The 25,883-nt window shown below is 52.6% G+C and overlaps 11 protein-coding genes across 11 annotated transcripts; 5 read left to right on the top strand and 6 right to left on the bottom strand.

The window, feature by feature from the left end:
• Positions 1-380: 380 nt before the first annotated feature.
• On the top strand, positions 381-1,008 carry LTR84_007750 (uncharacterized protein; the record flags this gene model as incomplete). Its single annotated transcript, XM_064851302.1, has 3 exons — positions 381-422; positions 482-748; positions 799-1,008. The coding sequence occupies 3 exons, from the start codon at positions 381-383 to the stop codon at positions 1,006-1,008; spliced, it is 519 nt and encodes a 172-aa protein (XP_064710305.1).
• A 1,419-nt stretch (positions 1,009-2,427) lies between these two features.
• DLD1 (D-lactate ferricytochrome c oxidoreductase) lies at positions 2,428-4,082 on the bottom strand (the record flags this gene model as incomplete). Its single annotated transcript, XM_064851301.1, has 3 exons — positions 2,428-3,267; positions 3,319-3,801; positions 3,855-4,082. 3 exons carry the CDS (start codon positions 4,080-4,082, stop codon positions 2,428-2,430), a joined length of 1,551 nt encoding a protein of 516 aa, XP_064710304.1.
• A 1,326-nt stretch (positions 4,083-5,408) lies between these two features.
• Positions 5,409-7,735, top strand: LTR84_007748 (uncharacterized protein; the record flags this gene model as incomplete). The annotated part of the gene is made up of 2 exons (XM_064851300.1): positions 5,409-5,777; positions 5,831-7,735. 2 exons carry the CDS (start codon positions 5,409-5,411, stop codon positions 7,733-7,735), a joined length of 2,274 nt encoding a protein of 757 aa, XP_064710303.1.
• Positions 7,736-8,616: 881 nt separating this feature from the next.
• Positions 8,617-8,967, top strand: LTR84_007747 (uncharacterized protein; the record flags this gene model as incomplete). Its single annotated transcript, XM_064851299.1, has 1 exon — positions 8,617-8,967. One exon carries the CDS (start codon positions 8,617-8,619, stop codon positions 8,965-8,967), a length of 351 nt encoding a protein of 116 aa, XP_064710302.1.
• A 428-nt stretch (positions 8,968-9,395) lies between these two features.
• LTR84_007746 (uncharacterized protein) lies at positions 9,396-10,995 on the bottom strand (the record flags this gene model as incomplete). The annotated part of the gene is made up of 2 exons (XM_064851298.1): positions 9,396-10,333; positions 10,386-10,995. The coding sequence occupies 2 exons, from the start codon at positions 10,993-10,995 to the stop codon at positions 9,396-9,398; spliced, it is 1,548 nt and encodes a 515-aa protein (XP_064710301.1).
• Positions 10,996-11,347: 352 nt separating this feature from the next.
• On the bottom strand, positions 11,348-13,551 carry LTR84_007745 (uncharacterized protein; the record flags this gene model as incomplete). Its single annotated transcript, XM_064851297.1, has 2 exons — positions 11,348-13,290; positions 13,344-13,551. 2 exons carry the CDS (start codon positions 13,549-13,551, stop codon positions 11,348-11,350), a joined length of 2,151 nt encoding a protein of 716 aa, XP_064710300.1.
• A 1,519-nt stretch (positions 13,552-15,070) lies between these two features.
• Positions 15,071-15,662, top strand: LTR84_007744 (uncharacterized protein; the record flags this gene model as incomplete). Its single annotated transcript, XM_064851296.1, has 2 exons — positions 15,071-15,234; positions 15,293-15,662. The coding sequence occupies 2 exons, from the start codon at positions 15,071-15,073 to the stop codon at positions 15,660-15,662; spliced, it is 534 nt and encodes a 177-aa protein (XP_064710299.1).
• A 558-nt stretch (positions 15,663-16,220) lies between these two features.
• LTR84_007743 (uncharacterized protein) lies at positions 16,221-17,339 on the bottom strand (the record flags this gene model as incomplete). The annotated part of the gene is made up of 1 exon (XM_064851295.1): positions 16,221-17,339. One exon carries the CDS (start codon positions 17,337-17,339, stop codon positions 16,221-16,223), a length of 1,119 nt encoding a protein of 372 aa, XP_064710298.1.
• A 688-nt stretch (positions 17,340-18,027) lies between these two features.
• LTR84_007742 (uncharacterized protein) lies at positions 18,028-21,892 on the bottom strand (the record flags this gene model as incomplete). Its single annotated transcript, XM_064851294.1, has 2 exons — positions 18,028-18,268; positions 18,324-21,892. 2 exons carry the CDS (start codon positions 21,890-21,892, stop codon positions 18,028-18,030), a joined length of 3,810 nt encoding a protein of 1,269 aa, XP_064710297.1.
• A 348-nt stretch (positions 21,893-22,240) lies between these two features.
• LTR84_007741 (uncharacterized protein) lies at positions 22,241-24,310 on the top strand (the record flags this gene model as incomplete). The annotated part of the gene is made up of 1 exon (XM_064851293.1): positions 22,241-24,310. One exon carries the CDS (start codon positions 22,241-22,243, stop codon positions 24,308-24,310), a length of 2,070 nt encoding a protein of 689 aa, XP_064710296.1.
• A 239-nt stretch (positions 24,311-24,549) lies between these two features.
• On the bottom strand, positions 24,550-25,850 carry LTR84_007740 (uncharacterized protein; the record flags this gene model as incomplete). Its single annotated transcript, XM_064851292.1, has 2 exons — positions 24,550-25,262; positions 25,316-25,850. 2 exons carry the CDS (start codon positions 25,848-25,850, stop codon positions 24,550-24,552), a joined length of 1,248 nt encoding a protein of 415 aa, XP_064710295.1.
• Between the last annotated feature and the right edge of the window lie 33 nt (positions 25,851-25,883).

Genomic DNA, 25,883 nt, shown 5'->3' with positions numbered 1-25,883 from the left:
TTCCCCCTCCGAGTGCCACCACCAACTGCCCACCGCCCACCGCCCACCGCCCACTGGTGCCACTCCAGTGACGTCGTCTTCTCTTGCCCGCCGCGTCAGTACCGAGTCACTTCTGGAGCTTGGACTTTTGAGCTCTTGCAGAAAAAGAGAAGAGCACTGGCAGCTCCGTCACCACTCACATCATCATCATCCCACAGCCTTCCGCCCTCAACTTCTCCTCTCCCTCTCCTTCCTTCCTCGTTTCCTACCAGGCTACACACATCTTCCAAATTCTCCAACTTACCTAGCTATTCTACACACACCGCTCACACTTCAGCTTCACACTCCAACATTCTTTCTCTCGCATCCCGTATCTTCGCTTGCACCACATCTTCGTCAATATGGTGTCCCGAGTAGTAAATCTCGGCCTGAGAGGGTTTGAGGTAGCTCTATCCCCACCTATTCTGACCCAAACTTGGTTGCTGATCACCCTCTGTTCTAGTTCCTATGCACCCTCATCGTGTTGGCCCTGGTGGGCAACATGATCGCAAGCGCTTTCGCCGGCAACCCATCCTTGATCAACTACGATATGTTCGTGGCCGTCTTTGGCATGCTGTCATTGTTCTACTTGACAGCAATCGCCTTCAACGATTCCTTCACCGGCCACTCAATCATCCCCGTCGTCCTCGACACTCTCAATGTTCTCTTCTTCTTCTGCGCCGCTGTCGCCATGGCTGCTGAGCTTGGTGCTCATTCTTGCAGCAATCGGGTTTGTTTGTCCTGACCAGTGTCTCTGCGGCTGTACTAACTTGTGAACAGTCCTATACTGAAAGTAACCACATCACCAACGGTTCTCGCAACACCGGGGGTCGATGCCGAGAGGCCCAAGCCACGACCGCGTTCTTGTGGTTTGCCTTTGCCGCTTGGACGGCAAGCTTGGCTTTCACCTTCCTTGGAGCCCGAAGTGGTGGTGTCAATCTGAGAGGCGGCCTTGGACGAAGAGGTGGGCCAGCCATGTCTCAGGTGTAGAAAAGTGAGCAGAGGGTTCGATGTTGGGAAATGAGCCCCTACAACTTCCCACACATCTGCATCACGTATGCTATGAGACAGCTTTTCTATTATGCGAGCTTACTTGTACTAATTCTGCGACAGGCTAAATATCTGCCTCCTACGCCGAATCTGCTTGCGATGTACATACGCCAGTGGTGTTGGAGTCTCGGAGATTTGTCCCACGGTCTGATCATCTAGCCAAGGGAGTGTCGGTTGAAAAGTGCGTTCACTGGCTGGTACCCAGCGCCCGCATTGCGACCACAAGGCTCTCGCTTAAAGCTGGACGTCTCGGGAGCATGGGACAATCGAAAAAAGTAAACGACAGAAACAAAAAAAAACATCATGGAAGGAAAGAAATAAGCTTATGATTGAAAGGATGCTTTTATTGCAACGCCAGAGTACAGATAACCTTCACGGTTGGTTAGTCTTAATGTGTATGAAAAAAGGTCAAGGGGAGGGACAGGTCGATGCCATGGAGTTTTTTTCTGAATCAACAATAATATCGCATCGATTGTGGATTTTTGTTATGCGTGGCTCTGTCCAAACGATTGTCAACTCAGCTCTTGGTGCCAGTTGTGCTCTCGTGCATGAGCAACAACGCCGAATATATGGCTTGCTACTTGTCGTAGAGCGCCTACCCAGGTAGATAGCAATGTCACAAGTCACTACAGTCAAAACTTGCAAAAACACGCTCTCTGTTCCATGTCACCCCCTGCTCGGTGTGTTTCTGGTCGGTCCCTTGATCCATCCCGAGTGCAATGATCGTAGGTACGTGTCGTGTCGCCTCGAGCTTGAGTTGTGGTTAGCTACCGGTGTTGGTCCTTGCAAACAGATAGACCATTGCTAGCCGGCGGGTACTCCACGATACCTTCCATCAGTGGACTCTCGAGTGTCATGGCCACACGGTATTGCATCGTCCGGCGAAGGAGTGAATACATTCTTGAATTCAGTCCCGGCGCTTGCGGGTTTTGGCTGTCAATTTGAGGTATCGATGGACTTATATCTTGGGAGACGGCGATGCACCAAGAACACGCAGGAAGACAAAACAACGATGGAGCGACATGCTCAGATGATATAATTTACATTCATTTTTGAACAGGTTGGCCTTCTCGGACCTAGGCCAATCTTCTTTTAAAAGTAGCTAGCTATCGGTACTTTGCCACTACCAGTCCTCGCTTTGCCTTGCCGCGCCTCCACCTCGCTCCCGCTGTTGCAGTTAAGCAAGCATTAACCGCATCGAATCAACAGCCAAACACGATCATGCTCTAGTGACATTAGTGGTCTGGAAAGTGAGGGAGCCATTTGTATAGAAGGTCATGGTCATCCAGCCTTGACGGTCGGACATAGATCACCAGTTGACCCTCGAATCACATCATACAAAAGGAACGCCCCTCGTTTTTAGTAATGGATGGCTTGTGAGTAAGTGCTCATGGCGGCCTCCTTGAACGCCTCTGCCAATGTGGGATGAGCATGGCATGTTCGAGCGACGTCTTCACTGCTGGCGCCATACTCCAGGGCCAGTGTTCCTTCGGCGATCATCTCACCGGCATTAGCCCCGATGATATGGACACCCAAGATGCGGTCCGTCTCGGCGTCTGACAAGAACTTGACAAATCCGTCGGTTTCCAGATTCGTCTTGGCTCTCGAGTTGGCTGTGAAGGGGAAGCTTCCGACCTTGTACTTGACGCCGGCCGCTTTGAGTTCTTGCTCGTTCTGGCCCACCCACGCGACTTCGGGATGTGTGTACATCACGGAGGGAATGGCGCCGTAGTTGACGTGGCCAAAGCCCTTTTTGATGTACTCAACGACGGCTACTCCCTCTTCCTCGGCCTTGTGCGCCAGCATAGGGCCGAAAGTCACATCTCCGACGACGCGGATGTGGGGAATCTTGGTGCGATACTCTTGGTCAATGACGAGGCGCTTCTTGTCATCGAGTTCGATACCGATATTCTCCAAGCCGAGACCATCGGTATAAGGTCTGCGGCCGATTGCGACCAAAACGACCTCGGATTCCAGAGTTTCATTCTTACCACCTTTGGCAGCCTCCACCTCGAGCTTGACGGTTTCACCACTCGGGTCGCCCGATGTGACTTTGGTGTTCAACTTGAACTTGATGCCTTGTTTGCCTAGAATCTTTTGGGCTTGCTTGGCGACGTCAGCATCCATACCGGGGCCACCAATCTGGCCGAGGAATTCAACGACAGTGACTTGAGAGCCGAGACGAGCCCATACGGATGCCTGGGAATTGGATTAGGACACTGACTTGGAGGACCGGAAGGGTTCACCTACCATCTCGAGACCGATAATGCCGCCACCAATGACAGTGAGTCTCTTTGGAACCTCTTCCAGGGCGATAGCGCCAGTGCTTGTAATGACCTTTTTCTCGTCGATCTCGAGTCCAGGGAAAGGAGTGGATTCGCTACCGGTGGCGATGATGATGTTCTTGGCCTTGATGTCTGCTTCGCCCCCGTCTACGAGGTTGACCCTGACGGTGTGCTCGTCGACAAATGATCCAGTGCCTTTGATGTAGTCAACCTTGTTCTTTTTGAAGAGGAATTCGACGCCCTTGGTCAGACCGGCGACGGATTCTTCTTTTGCCTTCATCATTTGTCTCAGGTTGAGTTTGACATCGCCGACGTCAATGCCTCGCTTTTTCGTGTCGTGTAATATCTGGTGGTAGAGATGTGAATTGTTGAGGAGGGACTTTGAGGGTATGCAGCCGACGTTCAAGCATGTACCACCAAGGGCACCGCGCTTCTCGATGCAGGCGGTCTGTTTGCGGGTTAGAGACTTGAATCAGAGGTTGCCCGGACGCCACTGCGCACCTTGAAACCCTCCTGTCCAGCTTTGATGGCGCCGACATAACCAGCAACGCCGCCTCCAATGAAGAGAACATCATATTCTGAAGCTTCCGAAGCGTAACCTCTACTTCTCTGTTGGTTCTGGGAGAGGATCTGGAAGCTTGGGGCGACCCTTAGGTTTGCTGGGCCAAACTGCGGAACCTTGGTTGAGAGTAGTGACCGGCCGGTCCTGGGAACCAAAGTCTTGAGCATGTTGAGGATGAGTGGAGGGACAAGTTGAGAGGTGGCCGAGAGGGAAGAAAATGAAAATGGTGCTCTATGTCACCGAAGCCACAAGTCAAGAGGCCAACTTGCTGAACAATAGAAAGAGTGGTGGTAGTAAATGGAAGATAGTCGTCGTCGGAGGCGAGTTGGTGCTGCCGGTAGCAGTCGTGGTATCAAGCAGCAGGCTCAGAGCTCAACATGCAGTGCAAGCCAAACCCGGCTAGTGCGTTTGGGAAAATGCTGGCGAAGGGGCAGCCGCGAATAACCATCTATTGTGCTGTCAGACGACGGAAGGAGACAAAATGTGACAGGAATGTGCTGTCACTCTTTCTGTCAGACAGTGGAGCTGCTCCTTCCTTCGGAGTGCTTCTCGCTCCCCGACGCCTTCCCTTCGCTCTATCAAACAGAACCCTCCTACTAGTAATCATGAATTCCATAAAATCCCGCAATGCTTGCGTACTGGTTCAAGAGACATTTCGGCTATGGTACAGGCCCATCACCTTTCGTACTAGTAGGCCATTGATGATCAAGTACCAGTGCTCCATCGGCTTGTTACCCGCCACGAAAGCGATGTTGAGTTAAGGTTGCTCTCCTGGTATAAAACATGCTTCTCGTATGCTGATACCACATGAACATGAACACATTCTACCACCAGTCTGATATACAATCACTCGGCTGCAGAAGAAGTCGATCATGCAACAGCCACAGCAGAAAACACCACACGTCGACAAGACCAAGATTCCGTAGCTGTCGGGACCTCTCTTTGTTTGCTCTTTGCTATATCTGCAACTGCAAGGCTTCATGCTGGTTGCTGCTGCTGACAATGACTATTATGTTATGTATTTTGTGTTTGTATCCAAAGACTACCCAGGATCACAGCGATTGGTGTCTTGTTGGATGCGCCCCGGCGTGCAGGATGAAGATGAGTCGCTACCCGTTGGCTCATAAAGACACTGGTAAAGGCCCACCCACAAACGAGCATACTTTGAATTACTATGTCGACTTTGCTAAAGTGTGTTTTGACCTGTATCTGCCCGCGAACTGAGGTACGTTTGTGGTCATCTCATTCCCTCCCTTGGCCAGCTCAGTGTCGCTACTCTTGATGGCGTACACCGCGACAATGAACTCCTAAATCTCACTCTCCTCTGATTCATTCACTGCCTCTGACCTTGAGAACCACATCACTTGCGGGTCACTTCGCACCTCTTCTTTTTAAGTTCTCTTCTCTTATTGTATGTTTTGCTTCTTCCCAAAAGCTTTTTCATCATTATCGCTCGGTGAGCTTGGTATCCATCGACTATGTCTCCCGTTATCATGCCTCGTGATAGCCCGATCAGTGTTCGATTCATCGATCTCTACTCACATCTAGAGCACCGAATCGATATCGCTCCCAACACCGGTTTCCCTCAATTTTTGTGTCTCCTGACCGAAGTCTCCGGCCAAGTCGCTCAGCACATCCAAGGTGTTGCCCGCCCACCGATCCCAAATCAGGGTTTCACCACTTCTGACGGTCCATGGTGGTATCGTATCGTCAGATCTGACGGAAGTCACAAGCCTGCGGGTAGGGATGACGACGGTGAAGTGGTGTGGCGTATCTTGAACAGCGCAGCTGCCTTTGATTTCCTGCTCGGTGACATGACCATGGGCGTCGACACTGCGGGAGGTTGGGTTGAGGTCGAGCATGTAAGATGTCAATTCCCCCTCACTACCCACATCTGAGACTGACCATCAATCAGAACCAGCAGAAGACTCGCGACGAAGGAGAACTTATAGAAGTCAATCTGAACCAGGCACTGGAACGCGTCAAAGATACCATCCGTTCAGGCTACGATTCAAGAGTCACCAGTATGGAGTTTCAAGATAATGGAGAACCTCGACTTGGACCACAAGTGCCTCGTCAACCCAACATGGGAGGTGGCGCACAGGTCCCGATGCGGTTGTTGACTCGTGAATTCAATCTGCCTGTTGGTCGCCATCTCTACCCACAAACACATAGCGCACCTCACACTCCTTACGGTCTCCCAGACCTCATGACTGATCCCGACCTTCGGGGACCACCCACTGGTGTTTCTCTTCCTACCGAAGGAGTGAGTTCCACATTCGTCGGCTCGTCCAGCAACACCAATCACGCTCTCGTCACGGCCCCTGGTCAGCCCACCGTCTCCCCCTTTCCTGCATCTTCGCCTGTCTTGCCAGGTTCTGATTCCCTCCTCGGGGCTACGGCTCATTATGAGTCGAGAGAAACCCGCATGCACCTCCCGCCTGTGGTGGACAGCTCCGTTATTCGCGAGGCTGATGTTTTGGAGAGCTTTCCGCCTTTGGAGATGATCCCTGCTTCGACCATGCCCACCTCGACTGTGCACCAAGTCACGCCGGGTCTCTCCCAGTACCAGCCAGTCTCATACCCCTACGGACCTCATAGCACTCTTGCAACATTCAATCCATTGCCACCACATGATGTGGCACCTTTCCAATACAATTCGGGTCATTACTCCAATCGTGACCAAGGACCACCCCCAGGATTGTTTGGCCCTCCGCGAAGCAGAGGTCGTGGTTATGTGAATGATTACTCCTACCCAAAGAACAATAATGGTCTACGTGATGCTCAAAGCTATAGCAACGGCTATCAGTTTGGACAGCGTGATGCTTCCAATGATCGCCTCTATCACAAACACAACTTTGGTCAACGCAATGATCAGGGCCACGTCAGCGGAAATCGCAATGGAGGTCGCCGCAAAAGCTCGGCTGATTTTGCTAATCGAGCCTTTCGTGGAGATGGAAGTCGCAGTGAGAATCAGATGTACCGAGGTCAGACTGGTCGGTCGCGCAACCGCGCCGGTCCTGGTTTCAATATGATGGAGGATCATCAAGCTCAGACGCGGGAGTTTTTGCCTTACTCGGACTCGGCAATTCCTCCTCAATCAAATGCACAATATCATCCTATGTTTGAACCACACATGCAGTCTGGGGGATATCCGGGTATGATGGGTCCAGTTCAAGCCCACCCTCCGACCTATGGATATGGCGTGCAACCTCAATACCCTCGTGCCGAGCGAGATTGGACCACAGTCTCTGGAGTCAACACTGACCTGATGACCGAGTCCGAGATCGCTGCACTGAATCGACAAGGTGTGGAGCAAGCCAACGTTCAGAACACGGTGCCTCAGGTAATTGTGGAGAAACCTCAAACCAGTGCTGCCGTCCCAGCGCCGGTCCCAGAGCTTCCCAAGACCGCCACCAGGGCCCCGGCCTCTGTCGTCGCCAGAAAGAAGAAGAATAAAGAGCCCCTTCAAGTTCGTGATGTGCAAACCGCATTGGACGTTACCGTGACCGATCCAGATCTCGCCAAGTCGATCAAGAACGGAAGCAAGCCACCACCAGTGACAAAGTTCCCTGGCAAGTTGACCTTTGGCAAAGCACCACACGTGATGCCCATAAACCTCAGAGAGTCCATGGAGAAGCGCATCTCGGCTGCTGCCACGAAGCGTCATGCTACCCGTCGCGCCAACGAGACGAAAGCCAAGGTGCAGGCCGAGCAGAACCAAGTTGCAAAGCAAGAGCTCCGTGTCAAGCAGAATAACAACCGCGCAGCTCGCGCACAGCGTCGTGAGAGCAGGGTCTTTGGAAAAGATGATGCCTGAGCGTCCATCGAATGTTGGAGACTTGGATCAACACAACACATTGTGGGACATGCTGTGGTTTCAATGGTCTTGGAGGTAGTCTTGGATCAGAGCCAACATGGATTGGTCGTGGTTGGTTGGCCTAGGATGTGAATTCGTTGACAAGGTCAACTGAGATTGTGTGGGTATTCAAGGTCTTTTCAGGGATTCTGGAGACGAGTCGACGTCGATTGCCTGGATGTGGCTACATAGGTTCGTGTCTGAAGACATCACAAGGGAGAGAAAAAGGACAAGAACAGAACAGAGTGTACTCAGGTAGCTAAGGAAATGCATTGCGAGATCTCACTCGATGTTCAGCTACTACCTTCCCTTCACAACTCCCTTCTTTGCCAGATCCTTCGACCAAGTGTCGTGCACACCCGACCGGGGCCATATCGATATAGCACATCAGCCGTAACCATGTGTCCTCCTGTAGAGTGTGCTGAAACAATCAACACGGATCCTAAAGCAAGACTCCGAGCCAACATTCAGATTACGATATCCGATGCGCTGTAAACGACCTGTGTCTTGAAGAGCCGACACATTTCTTTTCCGCGCAGACGCCGGCGATGGAAACCGGAAAATAAGTGCGGCAAGGTTGACCTTATACGAATACGAGATTCGGGGTCACGTGTGAGGAGAAAAATGCGGGGCTCGCACGTGGTCCCCTGCTGTGTGAGCGCATCTCAATAATTTCAATTTCTCAAATTCGGTACTACGACCACATTTCCAGATAGATCCAGTAGGCTGCAGTTCTCAAGACATTCTCCTACTTATTAAAGCATCTATCCTGATCCAGCAATCTCGACCAACCAACCACCCATCCCCACCCCAACCACCGAACATCGAACCCCCACCGAAAAATGGCACAAGGCCTCCTCAAGAACAAAAAGGCCAGCGCGAGCACGACCTCCGCAGGCGGCGGCGGCGGCGGCAAACACACGACGAACCACAAAAACGCCTCGTCCACCTCCGGCGTCACCAAGAAAGGGTCGCGGGCCGTGACGCCGCGCAAGGCCAAACTGCTCAAGCAGGCCAAGATCAACAAGAAGTACACGGGCGGCTTGACGGCCAGGACCGAGGCCATGTTGGGCCAGCGCGCGGGACATCTCGAATTGCTGGGCCAGGGCAGGAAGAAGACTTCGGGTGCCGCGGGTGGTGCGGCCGCGGCGGATAAGGCGAAGGGTGCGAAGAAGGGCATCAAGAAGTCCTGAGGTGGGATGGGATTGGTGTTTATGAAGACGAGTATGCTCAAGGGTGCAGCAATGGCAGTGAGGGACATCTTGGGCTTCGAAAAGGCGGGGATTCGGTCGTGTCTTCCACCAGGCGATATCCCGAAAGTTTATCTTCATCTGCAATGATTCAAGAAGCGGTTGTGAGAGCTTTGACGCGGAGAAAGTCAACTGGAAGCGAATCAGAGAAGCAGGTGGCCAAGAAGCTTAGATGCAATCACTATCACGGAAAAATCACCTCGATGGCAAGGGAGCCTGATTGATTACCTGATCTCCTAATGATACACTCCGCATGACGGGAAGGACGGTCTGGAAACCATGCAGCACCAAACTCCACAGATCCAGACTCCATGTGGTATACGAACGATTCCGCAGCAGCAACCGCAAACAAAGACGCAAAGATTTCCCATTCACCCCAGGGCCCGAGCAGCTTCACCACCGCCACTTTCGGTAATGGCCTGCTGATTCAAGTCGGCCTTCAGCTTTCCCTTCCGGCCACCACCCTCACCGACGCCCATTCGCTTGGCGACATATTTCTGGGCAATGACTCCGACGGCCAAGCTCAAGCTCTCCTCCACCCACTCGCTGACCCATTCTCTGGGATCGATGCCTCCACTCTCGATGATATCCTCGATGCTCTCGGGCAGAGTGCCTTCACCACCGCTCGGTGCGTCGAGCCACTCGAGCCACTGTCCGGGGAGAGCTTGGGAGACGGCCTGGAACGCAATGCCGTGGACGGGGTCGTGCAAGTAGATGGCGAAGATGATTTCGGATTTCTCGTCCTCGGCAACCTCCTGCACTTGACCTTGCTCCTTCTCGGAGCTCGGGGCCGTGGCGAACAGGTCCTTGGAGACTGGTTGTGAAATCGCTTGGACGGCCAGGAAGATCTGACTGTCACGGGTAGGGTTCGACTCGGAGAGGGTTTCCGCGGCGCGCTTGGCCGCTTCCTCGAGGCCTCCTTTGGGAGCGAAGTATTCACTCGCATAGGATTCCGCCGATGCTCGGACCAGCTTGCTTCCTTCAACGGCGCCTTTAACTGCGTTGATGCTCCGTCTCTCACCGCTTCTCCACCACGGTCCGTCGTGCCACGAGCCCAACGGTCTCGAGAGTTCGGACGAGCCGCGCTTGGGTCCGGCTTCTTGACCTTTCTGGACGACCATCAGGTCACCGCCCTCGACCTGCGCCATAACACGGCTGAAGACTTGGTAGATGAGAGGATCGAGGGTGGGGTAGTTGGTGAGGTCATGTGTGATGTGAATTTGCAGTCGTTCATGGGATGAGATGGGAGGGGCGATGGTCTGCAGAATGTTTTGGAAGGTGGGTATGGCCATGGATCTGAGGTCACCACCTGCATGAGATTAGCATCGAATATAAAAATTGTTCAAACTGTCTGTCCTTACCAATACCTCGCAGCGCTCCCACATTGCCTCGCACCTGCTCCGCCCATCGCTGTGCCTCTTCGTTCTTCTGAATCTCCTTGACCGCCGCCTGAGCTTGACTCACCGCCGCCGACGCCGTGGAGAGTAGACCTCCCCACCAGCCGCCGCCCGCGGCTGGCGCAGGTGCAGGTGCAGGCGCCGGCGTAACGGGCTGTGACTCGGTCTCGACCGACTCCTCTGTCGTCGTGGTCGCGGGTGTGAAGCTCTGATGGAACGAGCGCATGCTGTCGCCGGATTTCCGCTGGCCGTTGCTCGACTTTTCCTCGCTCGAGCGGCCGGCGGGCGGGGTGGCCGTGGCGGCGCGGTTAGGAGAGCGACTGCCGGCCGTCGAGGGGGCGTTGGGCTTCAGCGAGGGCGTGCCAGGCCGGCTGCCCGGTCGGTGGTGTGCGAGGCTGCCCAGCTCCGCCAGCAGGTCCTGTTCCGTCTGTGATGTTTGGGCGCCACTGCCGCCGCCGCCTTGACGGGGGGTGCGTGTGGATGGTTTGGATGGTCGGGTCGTGGGTTTGCTGCCGAGGTCGTCAAGTTGAGCGAGGAGCTCGTCGTCGGTGGGGGCCGCTTTCTTCGTCGCCATGGTCATGAGGTTGGTTGTTGATATGGGGTGGGTGGGATGGAAGGGGTGGACGACAGAGTGGTCTGGCATGGGGAGCGTATGGGCTGTTCCAGTTGAAGACGGTGCCAAGGAGTGCAGCTGGTTAAACGGTCGTTAGCGGCTCAGGATGACGCCGCCTTTAGCTAGATCTGCACATATATGTTCGAAGCACTGCACTGCGAGCTCTACAGAATAATCAAGATAACCAAAGCCGTTTACTCTCTAATCTCAAGACTGATGATGGTACTGATTACCAAATATCAGGTACGCAAGTTCATAAGCACGTCGCTTGCTAAGTAATAGAATGCCTCCGATGGAAATGAAGACCCAGAGATCAGACAATAACACCCTCCCTCATGGTCTCCAAGGTCTTCTTGCCCACACCTTTCAACTTTGACAAATCATTCCAACATGTCAAGTCGGCTTCACCTTCGGCTTCAAACATCGCGTTCAAATACTCAACAATGCCTTCCGCCCGCTTTGCTCCAAGGCCGTTCAGGGTTTTGATCTGTGATACGTCTCGAGTATTGATGACATCAAGGAGATGCTGTGTCCGAGGCGTCATTGCGAGGGATGAAGGTTCGGTCAAGGGATCTGGAGACGAAGGCCGTTGTCTTCGCTTTGGCTTTGGTCTTCGAGGACGAGAACGGAATGAACCTCCTTCGTCGTCGCTGTGATATTCAGACTCGTTTCCCTCTTCGTGGTAACTCTCGTCCTCCTCCGCTCCAATGCCATCAATGGTCAATTGCTTGGTAGGTCTTCGAGGTAATGTGTCATCCTCCTCGGGGATGGCGACTTCGGATTCTTCCTTCTTCCTCGCTAGTCGCTCTCTCAGCCTCTCAATCTTGCCCTCCAATTTTGTATTCTCCGGGAAGTAGGGCTGTGCGAGTTCATACATTTTCAACGCACTGAATTCCTCCCCACGTGCTTGATGTTGTTTGGCCATGAAGAGGTAGCTCAGTCCTTCTGCTCTCTCTCCGTCTTGTCCCTCCAACCGCTTCTCGATGGTGTCCAAACGCTTCTGTACTTCATCCGACACCGTCTTCGTCGGTACGGGGTCTGGGGCATTCATCGCACGTGCTGCAAGGATTTCAGAGACCTTCTTCTCCACCAAATTCTCGATGGACGCCTGGGTCAAAGCTTTTGGCTCTGGCGCCCGTCGAATAAAGGTCGGAGTAGGACGTGAGATCTTGGAAGGGCGTGCAGAAAAGGTCGAGGCATCAGCGGCGCGTTTGAGAGGAGAAAGTCTTGGGGGAGCGGCTTTTGAGGTCACGCCCGGTTTACTTCGGTCCGAATATACGGAAAAGGCTTTTGGAGGCTTCTCATTCTTGGCCGCCGTGTCTCGGTTGGCGATGATATTGACATTAATATGATGTGTGAGAGGCCGTAGAGGCTGGCGCTGGATGGTCGGACCTTCCAACGGCACGCCCGCGACCGGACGTGGCGGGCCTTTGAAGATCGGCTCGTTCTCCACCTCACGGACTTCGATCTTTTTGGTCCGGTTGGCAAAATTCAGTGAGCTAAGCGTATCGAGATGATATGCCTTGACCGGGGCAAGGTTGAGGATCATGACGGTGAAGCCGTTATTTTGGCCCAAGGAAAGGATTCTGGTCATCTTAGACTCTCGGTAGGGGATTCGTTGTTGTTTCTTGCTAATGGCTTCGACACATTGTGCGAGGACAAATAGGGATTTATTGATGCTGGCAGATTCCACCATGCGATCCTTGCCGTTACCCGTTCTTCGATTGTCTTCGGAACCGGCAAGATCAATGGCGCAAGCCGTGGACACCCTAGTTTCCTCGGGTGTGGAGATTGTGACTTTGACGCAGAGGATGGCATGTGACCTCGAAGAGTGGGCGTTGAGTTTGGTGGCACCCGTGCTGCGGTTGGAGTTGGCCTTGTCGTAGAGGACCTCGAATTCCTTCAGAGACGAACAGGGAACTTCGGTGAGCCCAACCACCACGGTCTTGCCGCCTTCGGCTTCTCTGATAGGGAGACCGGTCGGCGTGCGTTTTTCGGGACCGTCAAACAGATCAAAGACGCGGTCATTGTAGATCTCGTAGTAGCTCATGGAGACAGAGACTGACGTGTCGCCTTGACTGCTCTTCTCCAACGCACGACTCTTGCGGTAGATACTGCTGAGGAGACGTGGGATCATTCCTCTCTCTTGTAGTGACTTGCCGCCTCTCATAGTGTGAGTCTTGCCCGTACCGGTAGAGCCATAGGCAAAGATTGTCACATCATAACCGAGAAAAAGGTGTTTGACCGTGGGAGTTACTGTATGGGTGTCAGTGGCATTTCTTGGTCGACCTAACTACGATACAACATACCCTCGGCATCAAAGATCTCTTGTTGAGTAGATTCTTGACCGTAGACGCTGTTGAATTGAAAACTGTATTCTTCGGCCAGGTTTTTGGGGTTGGGAAGCTTGACGATTGCCGGCTTTCCTTCGGGTCCATCGTGGGTGGTGAGTATCTGGTCCTTTTCGATTTCAGATTTGAGGAGAGGTCGTATGCGAGCGACCACTCGGACACTCATTTTGGGCTGGGGAGTTGATGGTGATGGAAAGATGCCTTTGTGCTGAACCTTGGACTTTCGATATGTGGGAGCAAGGCGCAGGGCAGTCGTAGTATCATCCTAGGTTGATGCCAAGACCGCTGTGGTTGCGCGGGGCAACCGTCAGCCTTGCGGGAAAGGCCACAGCCTTGCGAATATTCACATTCAAGAAAGCGCGTACTTACTACGAAGTGAATTATATTGTGCAAAACGTCGCAAAAAGAATACGACGACGAGTAGATTCGAACCCAGGATCGATAAAAAATATATGTGGTGACCTTTCAAAGTTCTCGCCCATTGGACTTTTTCATGGATCATTGCTTAGGACGCAGCCTGCTCACCATATTCAAGAGTACACCTGCCAATGACTATCGATCATACTCTGAGAACCCCTCCAGCCAACCACACCATCAGGTCTGACTTGGCAGGTCTTTCGGATGAATCTTTCAACAGGCTTGATGCGAGGGGATAATTCGGCAGTCAAAAATATATAGGTGAAATGGTGAATATATCAACTCTGGGGGCCCGAAGGGGGCATAGAATTACCATTGAGCTTTGGGCTTGTCCGCCTCTTTTGCTCAGAAGAACCAGCCATGCACTGGTAGAAGTGCAAGATTCATTGCTTACTTAAAGTAGCAAGGCTACTACACTACTCGGTACCATTCTCAAGAAGACAGTCGGTGTCGGATTAAGTACAAATATATCCCACCTCCAGGTTTCTACATGATGCGTTGCACCGGCAACCGGGAAGCAGCGGTGGTTTACAGCCCCCAGCAGCCCCGGGCAGCCCGCAACCGCCCAAACCTGCCCTCGAAGAATCAACAATTGCATCATCCCTCTTCACGGACCTCTTCTTGAGTTGGTGCATATCTGGAACACTGCAGTGCCACTTCCATACGATTGTGACTCTTGGAAACACTTTTCTCATTGCAACTCGTCGACTGTTGACTTGGGGCCAGACAAGTGCCAAGTGGCTATTCCAAGCGAGACCAACTGGAACCCAACACCTGGAACTGGAGCCCGAGGAGCCCTGGAAACCCCCCCAGAACCAAACAACAACGGTTTTCTCAGAGCGCTGCCACCCACTCGCCGCACCGCACGCTGCGTCTCATCGCATGCCATCGCATTCGTGCTGCCTTTGCCCTTACCATCAACGAATGACAACACACCACACCACGTCTTCTCTGTCCGTTTGCTGAAGCTCACCGTCTTGCAACCCAACTCGACAACCTGGGTCTCCGCGACCGCGCATCATCATCATCATCATCATCATCACTTCTGCACGTTATAAGACTCGACGCCAGAGTGTGATCGCCTTTACTTTCCAGACCCCTCATTTCCCTGAAACCACCTACTTTATGCGCTTCACCTTATAGCAATAACAGCCACTGGCTCTTTCTACTGTCGTCAAACCGCTGCTCGGAAACGCACCTCTTCAATCACATATCTCAATCCACCAAAAATACAACCCGACCCATTCCAGAACATCTAAACTCCCGACATGGCGACCGAAGTTGTATACCGAGAGACGCGTCGACGGTACCGGTGGCCTGAAGTACAGCTGAATTTATGGATCTTCATTGTCCTGGCAGGCGCATCGACCGTCTTGGGTATCAATGCTTGGTTCATATCCGTACAACAACAAATGAGAATTGGGATCCCATGGTATGTCGGGTTCAACTCTTCTCAAGAATCCTCCAACACTGACACTCACTCCTCACAGGCTATTTACATTCGCGGTGGTCACTGGAGGCCTCACTATCATCTTCCTCATCATCATCCTCATCCTCGCTGGCCGCCGTATGCTAATACCAGGCGGCATATTACTTGGCGCATTCATACTCTTCGTCCTCTGGGTGACAACACTGATCGAGACAGCCATCCAGCTGTACGGTCGCGGGAACGTCAACGGAAATTGCAACAACTATGTCACGGGTCAGGAATACACCGGTGTCTCGATAGAGACCTTGGCCTGGCTGACCCAGAACAACATATGTTCATGTTGGAAAGCTTCTTTCGCATGGACTATCATCTTGGCCGTCCTGTTCCTGTGGATGATGGTTCTATCCTGGCAGGTACAGAACTATGACTGAGCCACTCGTGAAGAAATCATTACGACCAACCACCCATGTCTGATATCTTTGGGTCATCTTTTGCCGTCATTACTTTCCTTGTGTTTTCTTAATGTCGACATGGGACAATTATGCCTGCCAGCCCACCTTGTGGAGAACATGCATTGATGGATCTTTCCTTGTTGATCTGATGGCCTTGCACATGATATGATATACGCATTTGGCATGGAGTTTTGTTTTCGGGTACCAAAATCGTTGGAGCGCGGTGGGATGTGGATGATCTGTACAGTCGAATGTCGGCGCGGAGCGGATTACAGTGCCGCTTTTCCATCTGGCTTTTGCATATCAAGGATGCCCATAGCGACAATATTTTGAGTTGGCTATCAAGATTGTCGACTGTGATGACAACTATGACAGTTCTGCATATGCTCTGAAATGTGTTGAATCCAGTACGTGGAAGTATGATCACAACCAAATCTTGCTCTTGTAATTTGAGCATAAGCTATCCCTATGTAATCATAAAATACGCCATCGTAGTCGTGGCCTCATCAGTCAGTCGGTCTCCGGTAATCCTCCTAACTACTTCTCCGCCAGAAACCTCCCAATCCTCTCATTCAAAAACGCCGTATCGGGAGGATTCAACCCACCACCCGCAACATGGCCCCAAGTACTCTCAATGACCTCGACACGGCCACTCTGCAGATACCCGACCTCGATCTCCGAGTCCTCCGGCGGGAAATACTGATCGGAGCGACACGGCAACAGGAGGACCTTGGCCTTGATACTCCTCAAGGCCTTCTCATATCTCGCATCGTCCGGCACCTTGTACCCGAGGCTCTTGACGCCCGTGACCTCCTCGCCCGGCATCGCATCCCCGACATCACCCAACTGCCACATGCGGGCCAGCACCAACAGGTCCTGCGCATCCCAGATCAAATACCCGTCCTCGCGGGCCTTCATCCACTCGTCGAGGCTCCCAAACGCGGCAAAAACACCTTTACTCCACTCGCGGTCCCGGAACCACGCCGCGCTCGTCAACCACGCGGCATACGTGCGCGCGAACGCCCTGATGCCGTGCTTGGGCACCACGTCCTTCAAGTTCTGACCCACATCCTCGCCGTCCGCGACCTTCTTCTTCATGGCGCGCCAGGCGATGTAGTCGATCGAGTTGGTCAGCGCGGCGATCGGGCCCTCGAGGAACGCATAGTTGTGCGCGGATGTGCGCGCGCTCGAGCAGATCGCCACCACATGCCCCACAAACTCCGGGTACATGACGCCCCAGTGGTACGCCTGCTGGCCACCCATGCTGAAACCGATGACGGCGAGGAGACGCTCGACCTTGAGGTGTTCGGTCAGCAGCGCGTGCTGTGCCCGCACCAAGTCCTGGTACCGCAGCTCGCCCGGCTCCGGGAAAAACGCCTTGTTGCTGTGGCTGCTGCTCTCGCCGTTGCCGAGCATCGCGACCACGATCACCCGGTAGTGCGCCAGTGCGTCATGAGGCCCGTTGGTCAGCGTCAGCGTCGTGTTGATGTGTCCGCCGTAGCATGTCGGGATCAGTACCGTGCCCGCCGTGGACGACGCGTTGAATTGTCGGTACGCGACTTTGACGTCGTGCAGCGTCGTCCCGTTGCTGAAGCTGAATTGTGGGATCGTGTAGTATTCGATCCCGGTCGAGTCATAGAGTGGTGGTTGTGACATTTTTGCTGACGATCGAGTACAAACTAGATGTCAATGTCGTCGAGGTAGATAGGGCGGTCAATCGCCTGTAAAGTCCTCGGTGGTAGATGGCCGAATGTGACGACAACGACTTGGTGGAATAAATATATCTCTTCGGTGCGGAGTAGCCTGTCTTCGTTCAGGAGTTGTCCGCTGCCGGCCCCAGCAGTCTATCCCCACTTCCTTTAAACTGTTGTTTGAGACTCGAAAGGTCTTACGTAGTTGACAGACAAGTAGTTGTCTACTTCCAGGCTTTGTTGTGTATTCACGCCTGTTGCCCGTTATGTGTTCAGAATCGGATGGCTTCGTACTTTGCTAGTGTCGATGACGAAACGGCTTGGGGATCCGTATCACACAGCCTTGTCTTGGCACAGGGAAGGGGGGGCACAACGAGGCTGAGAACAAATCTCGAGTTATTCACCCCGACAGTCACAAATTTGTCCTTCATCTGATTCAACTTGGTCAAATACACGATACTCTCAAACGGAGACAACTATGCTTCTTCCAATACTCCGATGCTATGCATGTTCGTGACTTCGTAATGCTGTACTTCACACAACGCCTGAAACCACCAACCTATACAATTATGACTTTCCAACCCTCGAACGAATGCAATGTCCAACTTGATAGAGAAGGATGCAATAAGCAAATGCTGGCTGCACTCAAACACCTACACCTCCATGATCCTTACTCTGGTCCGTGATTTAGTCTGCCTCGCACGCATCAACCTCAACTCTTCACCCATGAATTTGGCATCCCTCCATGACTCCTCCATATTGCTCATTCGAATGGCAGCAATAACAGCGAAAACACCCGCTCTGAACTTCTGGACCGGTCGTAGCTTTGCCTCATACTTTTGTTGATCCAGTGAGACGCCCATCTCACCCAAGATTCGAAGGTCAACTTGATTGCTGGAATTTTGGTTAGCAGGAGAAGGGAAGCAGGAGGCAGAGAAAGGGAACATACCATTGAGCTCTCATCACCTCGCCCTGTTCGAGGAAGCCTTTGCTCCAGGCGAGGTCTTTTCTCAGTCGCTCTTCCCTCTTGCATCTCGCCTTCAACCACATGATCTCCTTGATCAGTCCCTTCATCTCCTTCTCACGAACGTCATCCTTGGTGGATTTGGCTAACGTCAACGTCTCCAATACGTCTTCGTACTTGCTTTGCAGTGCTTCCAGCTCGGTCTCAACTTGCTCGGATTTCTTGTTTGCCCGGCTGCGTTCCTCTCGAAGCCGTCGGAGCTGTCGTTTCATTTCCTGAGCCTCGCCATCGCGTACCGTAAGGCGGATGGAGACGTCATTAAGTTCTTCCTGAGATTCTTGAAGCTGTTTGATCTGTTGTTTGAGATCTTGGATCTGTCGGTCGCGTTTGCGGATGCTCGCGGCCAAATCATGTGCGTCGGCATCCTCTTCTTGGAGGGATTCTAGCTTTTCGCGAAGGTTGCCCATCAGATCGTCCTGTTCGGAGATCTTCTGGTTCAAGGTCTGGATTTCATCATCACGAGATCGAACCAAACTCTGTAGCTCTGCAAATTCAGTGTCGTTTGAAGAGGAGCGCCGTGCCGCACGTTTCAGCTCGCGATTCTCCGACGACAGCACTTTGATCTCCCCTTGAGCTTCGACCAAGTTTTGGCGGATCTGTGCCAATGCCTTGGAGTGCGAAGGTGGTGGCGAGGCCGATGGAGATCTAGCCTTGTATTGGGAGAGCCGAGCTTCGTGCAGGTCCTTCTCGAGATCATTGACTCGCATCTTGAGGTCTCGATTCGAAGCTTTCAACTCCGTCTCGCGCTTGGCATACGCAGTCACATTCTCTCGGGCTTCGGTCAGGTCGTTTCTGAGCCCGGATGCGTCCGACGCTGGGGACAATACCACATGTGATTGATTCGCGAGCTTCTCTTCCAAATCTTTCACACGGGCCTCCAATCGGGCGACCTTGTTGCGGGCAGACGAGATCTCACGGTCTTTGACGTCGACTCCCGAGGATTTCTGGCTCCGAAGAGAATCGATCTCCGCGTTGAGACGGTTTTCCTCTTCACTAGCTCGCTCGATTTCCGCGTTGATCTCGTTCTCTAGGACATTGTTGGCCTGTATCAAAGCGTCGCGTTCCGATGTCAGACGTGCAACATCCTTTTCCAATTTGACCCGGGTCCGCTTGAGCTCTCGCTTTTCTTGATCAACATTGAAGGTGTCGTCGTTGGATTTTTGCATCTTCTCCAACTTCCTCTCAGACTCGTCACGTTCACGCTCGGCAGATTTCAAGCAAGAGCGGGCGTCTTTCAATTCCAGATTGGCCGTGGCCAGCTGCTCTTGCAAAGATTGCTTTTCTTGTCTCAGCTTCTGAACCTGTGCGTCGGCATGAGTGGAGGATTTTTGTTGCTGCATCTGTGCCATCTCATGCTCTTGTTCAATATCCGCTTGCAGGATCTCGATCTCGTCCTCTAGCTCAAGCACCTTCTCCTTGAGTGATGCCTGTTCTCGGATGGAAATGCGAAGTTCCTCCCGCGCGTTGTTAAGCTCGTTTCGGCTGTCTTCTGTGGCCTGTCTCTTCGTTGCAAGGTCTTGTTGTAGCTCTTGGATCTGCTTGGACAGAATCTTTTCTTCCCGTAGATGACGTTGGGTTTCGCTCTCCATGGCTTCCTGCAGCTTAGTCTCACGACCAGACAAGGTACCCTGAGAGTCATACAGTTTGTCCACCGTCCGCTGTAGCCCTTTGGCCTTTTCCTCGGCTTTCTGGGAAGCACTCTCGAGCGAACTCCTCAACGCCTCCCATTCTTCCAAGTCAGCGGCATGCTCATTCTCCTTGCGATTGACGTCGCGGTGAAGGCTATCGATCTGTTCATTGAGGAGATCGAGTTCATTCTTGTGCTGGGTGCGGAGGAGGTTGTCATTCTTTGCGGATTGATGTCGTTCTTCTTCAAGACTTTGCTCGAGCTCTCGAACGGCCTTTTGGGATCGCACAAGGTCCTTCTGAAGTTCGGCAGACTCCTTGGTCAAGGCATCGTGACGAGATTGAAGCAGCTCTTTCTCATCGGTCTTTTCTTGCAGATCTCGCTCCGCCGTTTCAAGTTGTTTGGCCATGTTGCTCAACTTTCGTTCGAGTGTGTCGCGTTGTTGTTGGGAAAGTTCGAGTTCTTGGTGAATTTTGCGTGTTTCAGAGGCACCTTCCTTTTCGAGCTCGCGCACTCGCTCTCGCAACTGCTTCTCTGCGTCCGACTTTGACTCAAGCTCTCCCTGAAGTGCTTCGTATCGCTCTTGCAGGTCCTGAAAATCGTCGTCCAATTTGTTCGCCTTCTCCTCTAGCTGTCGACTCAGACCCTTGGTCGTAAAGGATTTGTTGGCAATTTCATCGCGAAGTTCGTCAAGGTTTTCTTCGGCTCTTCTCTTCTCGTCAACCGCCTCTTCTCGATCTTCTTTTGCCTCTTGCAGCTCTGCTTTAAGCTGATCGAGATTCTGCTTCAAGTCTTCGACTTCCTCCTTCGCGTATCTCAGTTCTTCTTCCACTTCGACCACTTCATTGGAGTCTTTGCTGACCTCTGCTTTCAGAGAATCAATTTGGTCGTCTCGCTCATCGATCGCTCGGTCCTTCTCCCGAAGTTCGGCCTGCAGGTCCTCAAGCTCGTCCTTGAGTTTTTGCAATTGTGACTGCTCTTCCCGGGCTGCTTGACTCGACTCGCGCTCTAGCTTCTCTAACTTTTGGTCTTTAGCTTCAACTTCCGAGCGTAGTTGCTGAAGCTCAATTCGGATACTTTCGTCGACCTGTTTTCGTCTGATCCGTTCTTTAAATTCCTCTAGTTGTAGTCTGTACACCTCTGCGTCCTTCTCGGCCTGAGCAATATTCTTCTTGAACTTGTGCAGTTCACGTTGCATTGTGATGCGGTTGACTTTCAAGTCGGTGTTCTCCTTGAGAGCCGCCTGATTGAATTCACCACCGCGTTTGGACATGGCCTCTTCTAGAAAATGTATCTTCATCTTCAACCCAAAATTCTCCTTTTCAATCTTGTCGATGATATTTTCTTGCTCTCGTAGTGTCATCATGTTCCCATCATTGACGAGACCACCGCCATCGCGCGTAGGGAGTTGCGCCAGGGGCGTACTCTGCGCGCTGCTGGCTTGATGAGGCATGGGCGTATCGTCGGCGACATTGCCTGCGGAGCTGGATGTGTGTTCGGGATCGAGGGCGGAGAGGTCGCCGGGTTTTGACAGGGAAAATCGCGGCGTCGAGGCACTGCCACTTTTGCGGCTGGACAGACGCCTCGCAATGTTGTTCTTCGTTACGCTTTTCATCAAGGGAGTGAATTCTGATCTACCATGATCGCCATTTGGAAGTAGTCGCAGAGGATCACGAATTCCGGCTCCAGCTCTGGGGGTTTTCAGGTTCATGCCGCGGCCTTTGGCATTTCGCATCTGGCTGATGAGGTCTCCTCCTTGTGCTGGGACCGCGAAAGACTTCTCCGGCGAGAGAGAGTCGAGGCCATTGAGTGTTCTGGTGATGATCGACGCTTCGCTCGCTTGTGGTGTTCCAATGTAATCGGCCATGATGTCTGAGTGGTGCGCCGATGGAAGAGTGACGCTCAACAGACTGACTCAAGAAATTTGGATGAAGATGTTAAGGACTAGAATTAAACATACTGTCTAGTCTCAGACAAGTTGAATGGTGATGCATGGCACTGCCGGTCCTGGATGTTTATTGATATTCCGCAAAGGGAAAAGCGCATACGGGTGGTGCCGCCGCGGCCCTTGGCTTATTTACATAAGCCGGCGCTTGAGCATCATCCAGTTTTGCACGGCAAACTATTTTGTGGCAAAACGTAGAGAATATCGTCGCTGTCTTTGTGTATTTCTTCGCAAATCGTTCTTCTCGCAATTGACTTGACTGCGGCAACAATGCCGCCCTCGGAGGAAGATTTGGCATGGTTGAAGTCGACGTTCCATCCGATACCAAAACCCGCTCTGCCTGACGACTGCATTGAATACTCTCTTTACATACTGTCCGATTCACTTGATGCCAACAATGACTCGGAACTACGTCTGCGCCTGCGAGATGTCCAGAAGCAAGCGACTGATTTACAGAAGCGATACCTGAAAGATTACATCTGGCAACGCCAGGGATTCTCCCTAGAACTGAACAAAGAAGATGGTGAGGTCTGTTTGGACGCGCAAAGAAAGGCCGGGAATAGACTAACACGGTCTCCAGGCCTGAGTTTTCTCCGTGGACGTACCGAGTACGGTGACTCGGTCGAGGACGAATGGGTGATCGTCTGGATCTTGAGAGAACTGACGAAAAGTTTCCAAGACCTCTGGGCCAAGGTCACGGATAGCGATGGCGAGTTTTTGCTCATTGAAGCCTCAGGTACGCTTCCGGCGTGGTTAGAGCCTGAAGTGGCAGAGAATCGGGTGTGGATCAACAACGCGGAACTTCGAATCATCAAGCCCACGGCAAGTTCTCGGACTTCCAAGCGGACCGATGAGAAACTATCGTTACCAGTAGCCAGGACGGTCATCTTGACGGAGCCGAAGCGGTTGATGCATTCCACGAGTATGGAGGAGGAAGCTTTTTTTCGACTCCGAAACTATCCAGCGCAGATTGCGGAAAATATGCACCACGCCATCATCACCATCCCGAGAAAGATCGCTTTCCTCTTACACCAAAATCCATCATACATTAGCCCTGCTGTCGAAGCATTCTACCTCCGAGACCCCATCGCGCTCAAACCACTACAGTCCAAGGACAATAAGGACAAGATGACATTCGTCCCTGCAGACCTTGTCAACGTCAGCATAAAATTTCCGCGGGTTGCATATGCCCAAGTCAAGTCACAGGACTTCCCGCCTCCTGCGGTATTCAGTGGTGCCATGCCCTCCAAAACCGATTCGAAAGCCTACTCCCAAGCGAACACAGGGATGAAGGTGACGTGTGGTTTTGAGATGCTCGTATCTGATGCTCAATTCCAGGACAGGGCAGCTGTGCGGGAAATGAAATTATTACTCGAAGACCTCGAAACCGGTGATGAAGGATTACCATCCAATTCCGACATTGAAACATGGGATCAAAGAGAGGATGACGACAAATGGCTGGACATCAGTTTCGACGACCTCGACAACGAGCTTGGAGGTCGCAAAGGACAGACGAGTACGACCAAGAAGGGCAATTTCGGTGACAAGGCGGCACAGGAAAACCTGCAAAGGATCGTCAAGCAGTTTGAACAGTTCCTGAATGATGATACTGCGGGACCTGACGGAGCAGGTCTCTTTGACGAAGATAGTGATGATGACGATGACGAACTCGACGATCAGGATGATGACGATGAAGATGAAGATGACGAAGGAGAAGACAAGGACGCCAGCTTCAACGAAGACGATTTCACCAAGATGATGCAAGAAATGATGGGCATGCCGCCCGAGGTGATGAAGGAGATCATGTCGGGGGCGCTTGGGCCCGGGGCGCACGATCCCGCGAATCGTGCAAACCTGCGTCAACCCGCGGCCGGCACTGGGAAGGTGGTGAGGGAGGGGGACGATGCAGATGATCTGGAAGCTGGACTGAGTGATGGCAGTGCTGAAGACGAGGACATGCAGGAGTTCATGAGGCAGATGGAAGCGGAACTGAGAGGGACAGGCGTGCTCGATCTGAACCAGTCGTCATCGTCGTCGAGCCGTGGGAAGCAAGCAGCTGCCATTAGGGATACGATGAGTGGGAAACTGGAAGACATAGACGAGGACGGAGACGAGCTGTCTTCCCATGACGAGGATATCGACAACGAAATCGACGTCAATCTGGCGCGGAATTTGCTGGAGAGCTTGAAGTCACAAGCCGGCATGGCAGGGCCTGGCGGCAATCTGATGGGCATGCTTGGACTGGGTATGCTCCCCAGAGATGAACATGATATGCGTGATCCGGGTAAAGGTGGCGATGGGGAAGCTGGTCCTAGCGGAGTGCCGAGAGGTAAAAAGTGATTGCTAGTTACGAGGATTGCAGAAGACTAAAAGTGTATACTACAGAGCCTGAATTGAACTGGTCTTGTTCACGGCATTGTACATCGTCCAAATGTTATGTAGTATAACCATGGGGTTTGTTGTTGCCCGTTCGCTCAACTGAAGCTCGTGGGGTCAAACAGCCATCTATTCCCCCCATTTCTACCGAATAACGATCAACTTTTCTAAGCATCAAACTCCCTCCCACTAGATAAACCCTTTCACAACTGAGAAGCCAAAGGTCCATACCCACTACGTCCTGAAACCACGTTATAAGCACCACCGCGTTTGCCAAACATTTCTCGCAGATCTTCCACGATCTCCTGTGGGCGTTCCCAAGCGGCGAAATGGCCACCACTTGCATGCTCCTTCTCAAAGACGCAATTCCCGACCGTCCTTGTCCAGGTACTCCGCAAGACAGAGATGTCTCTCGGGAAGTGGCTGATGCCAATCTTGACGTTCGAGACCCATGAGATGATTTCTCGGCGACTGAGTCTCTTGCCCCAAAAGCCGCTGCGACCGTTTTCGTAATAGATCCTGACGTTGGCTGCGGGTCCGGCGGTGCTGAACCAGTAGATGCTGATCCAGGTGCAGACTTCCTCGTCGGTCCAAGGGTACGAGTCGGTCCAGTCGTGGAGTTTTTCGTAGATCCAGGCGAGGAGTGCGACGGGACTGTCGGCCAGTGCGTACCCGATGGTCTGGGGTTTCGTGCGTTGGAGTAGGTTGTAGCCAAAGCCTTCCTTCATAAACCACTCCGAGCGGTCGATGCCGTCCTTTTCTCGCTTGGTGAGAGGGACCAGCGCGTTCTCTGCGGCGAGTATTGGGTTCTTCAAGAATTCGGGCGCCACACCAACATCCATGTTGAAGTGTGTGGCTTTGGCGTGGCCGGGGAATAAGATTGACATTGCGCGGGTGATGCTGTAGCCCCAGTCCCCTACAATCATTAGCACTTGAACACAGAGACCCTGCTGAGGAGGTATAACTTACCGCCCTGGGTGACGTATTGATTATAGCCAAGTCGAATCATCAGTTTGTGGCACGTCTCTGCATATTGATCCATGGAGAAGCCGCGTTTCTTGCTTCCCTCTGAGAAACCATAGTTTGGCAGTGATGGCGCCACCACGTCAAAGGCAACTTGCCCTTCACCGGGATTGGTCAGGGAGTCTATAATCTTTGTGGCCTCGAGGAAATTTCCGGGCCAGCCATGGACAAAGATCAACGGAATAGCACCCTTGATATTGCTCTTCTTGTGAAGGAAGTGGATTCGAAGACTCTCATAACCTTCGCATTGAATGGAAGTCACGAACGATGGGAGCTGATTTAGCTTCTTCTCCGCCTGTCGCCAGCTGAAGTCATTGCGCCAGTACTTCGTGAGTCGTTGCACATCCGCAAGAGGAGCACCGAGGTCCCACTCGGCTGCGTCGAGCTCGTCGGGAAAGTGAGCATTATCGAGCTTGTCATTTAGGTCGGCGATGCGCTCGTCAGAAATTGAGATTTGATAGGGCTCGATGGGGAAAGCCATGATGGATGGATGAGACGGGCCAGAATTATTGTA

This window comes from Exophiala bonariae, assembly GCF_035927105.1.
Source record: "Exophiala bonariae strain CCFEE 5792 chromosome Unknown scaffold_3, whole genome shotgun sequence".
Lineage (NCBI taxonomy): Eukaryota > Fungi > Ascomycota > Eurotiomycetes > Chaetothyriales > Herpotrichiellaceae > Exophiala > Exophiala bonariae.
This window is presented reverse-complemented; position numbering and strand designations above follow the sequence as displayed.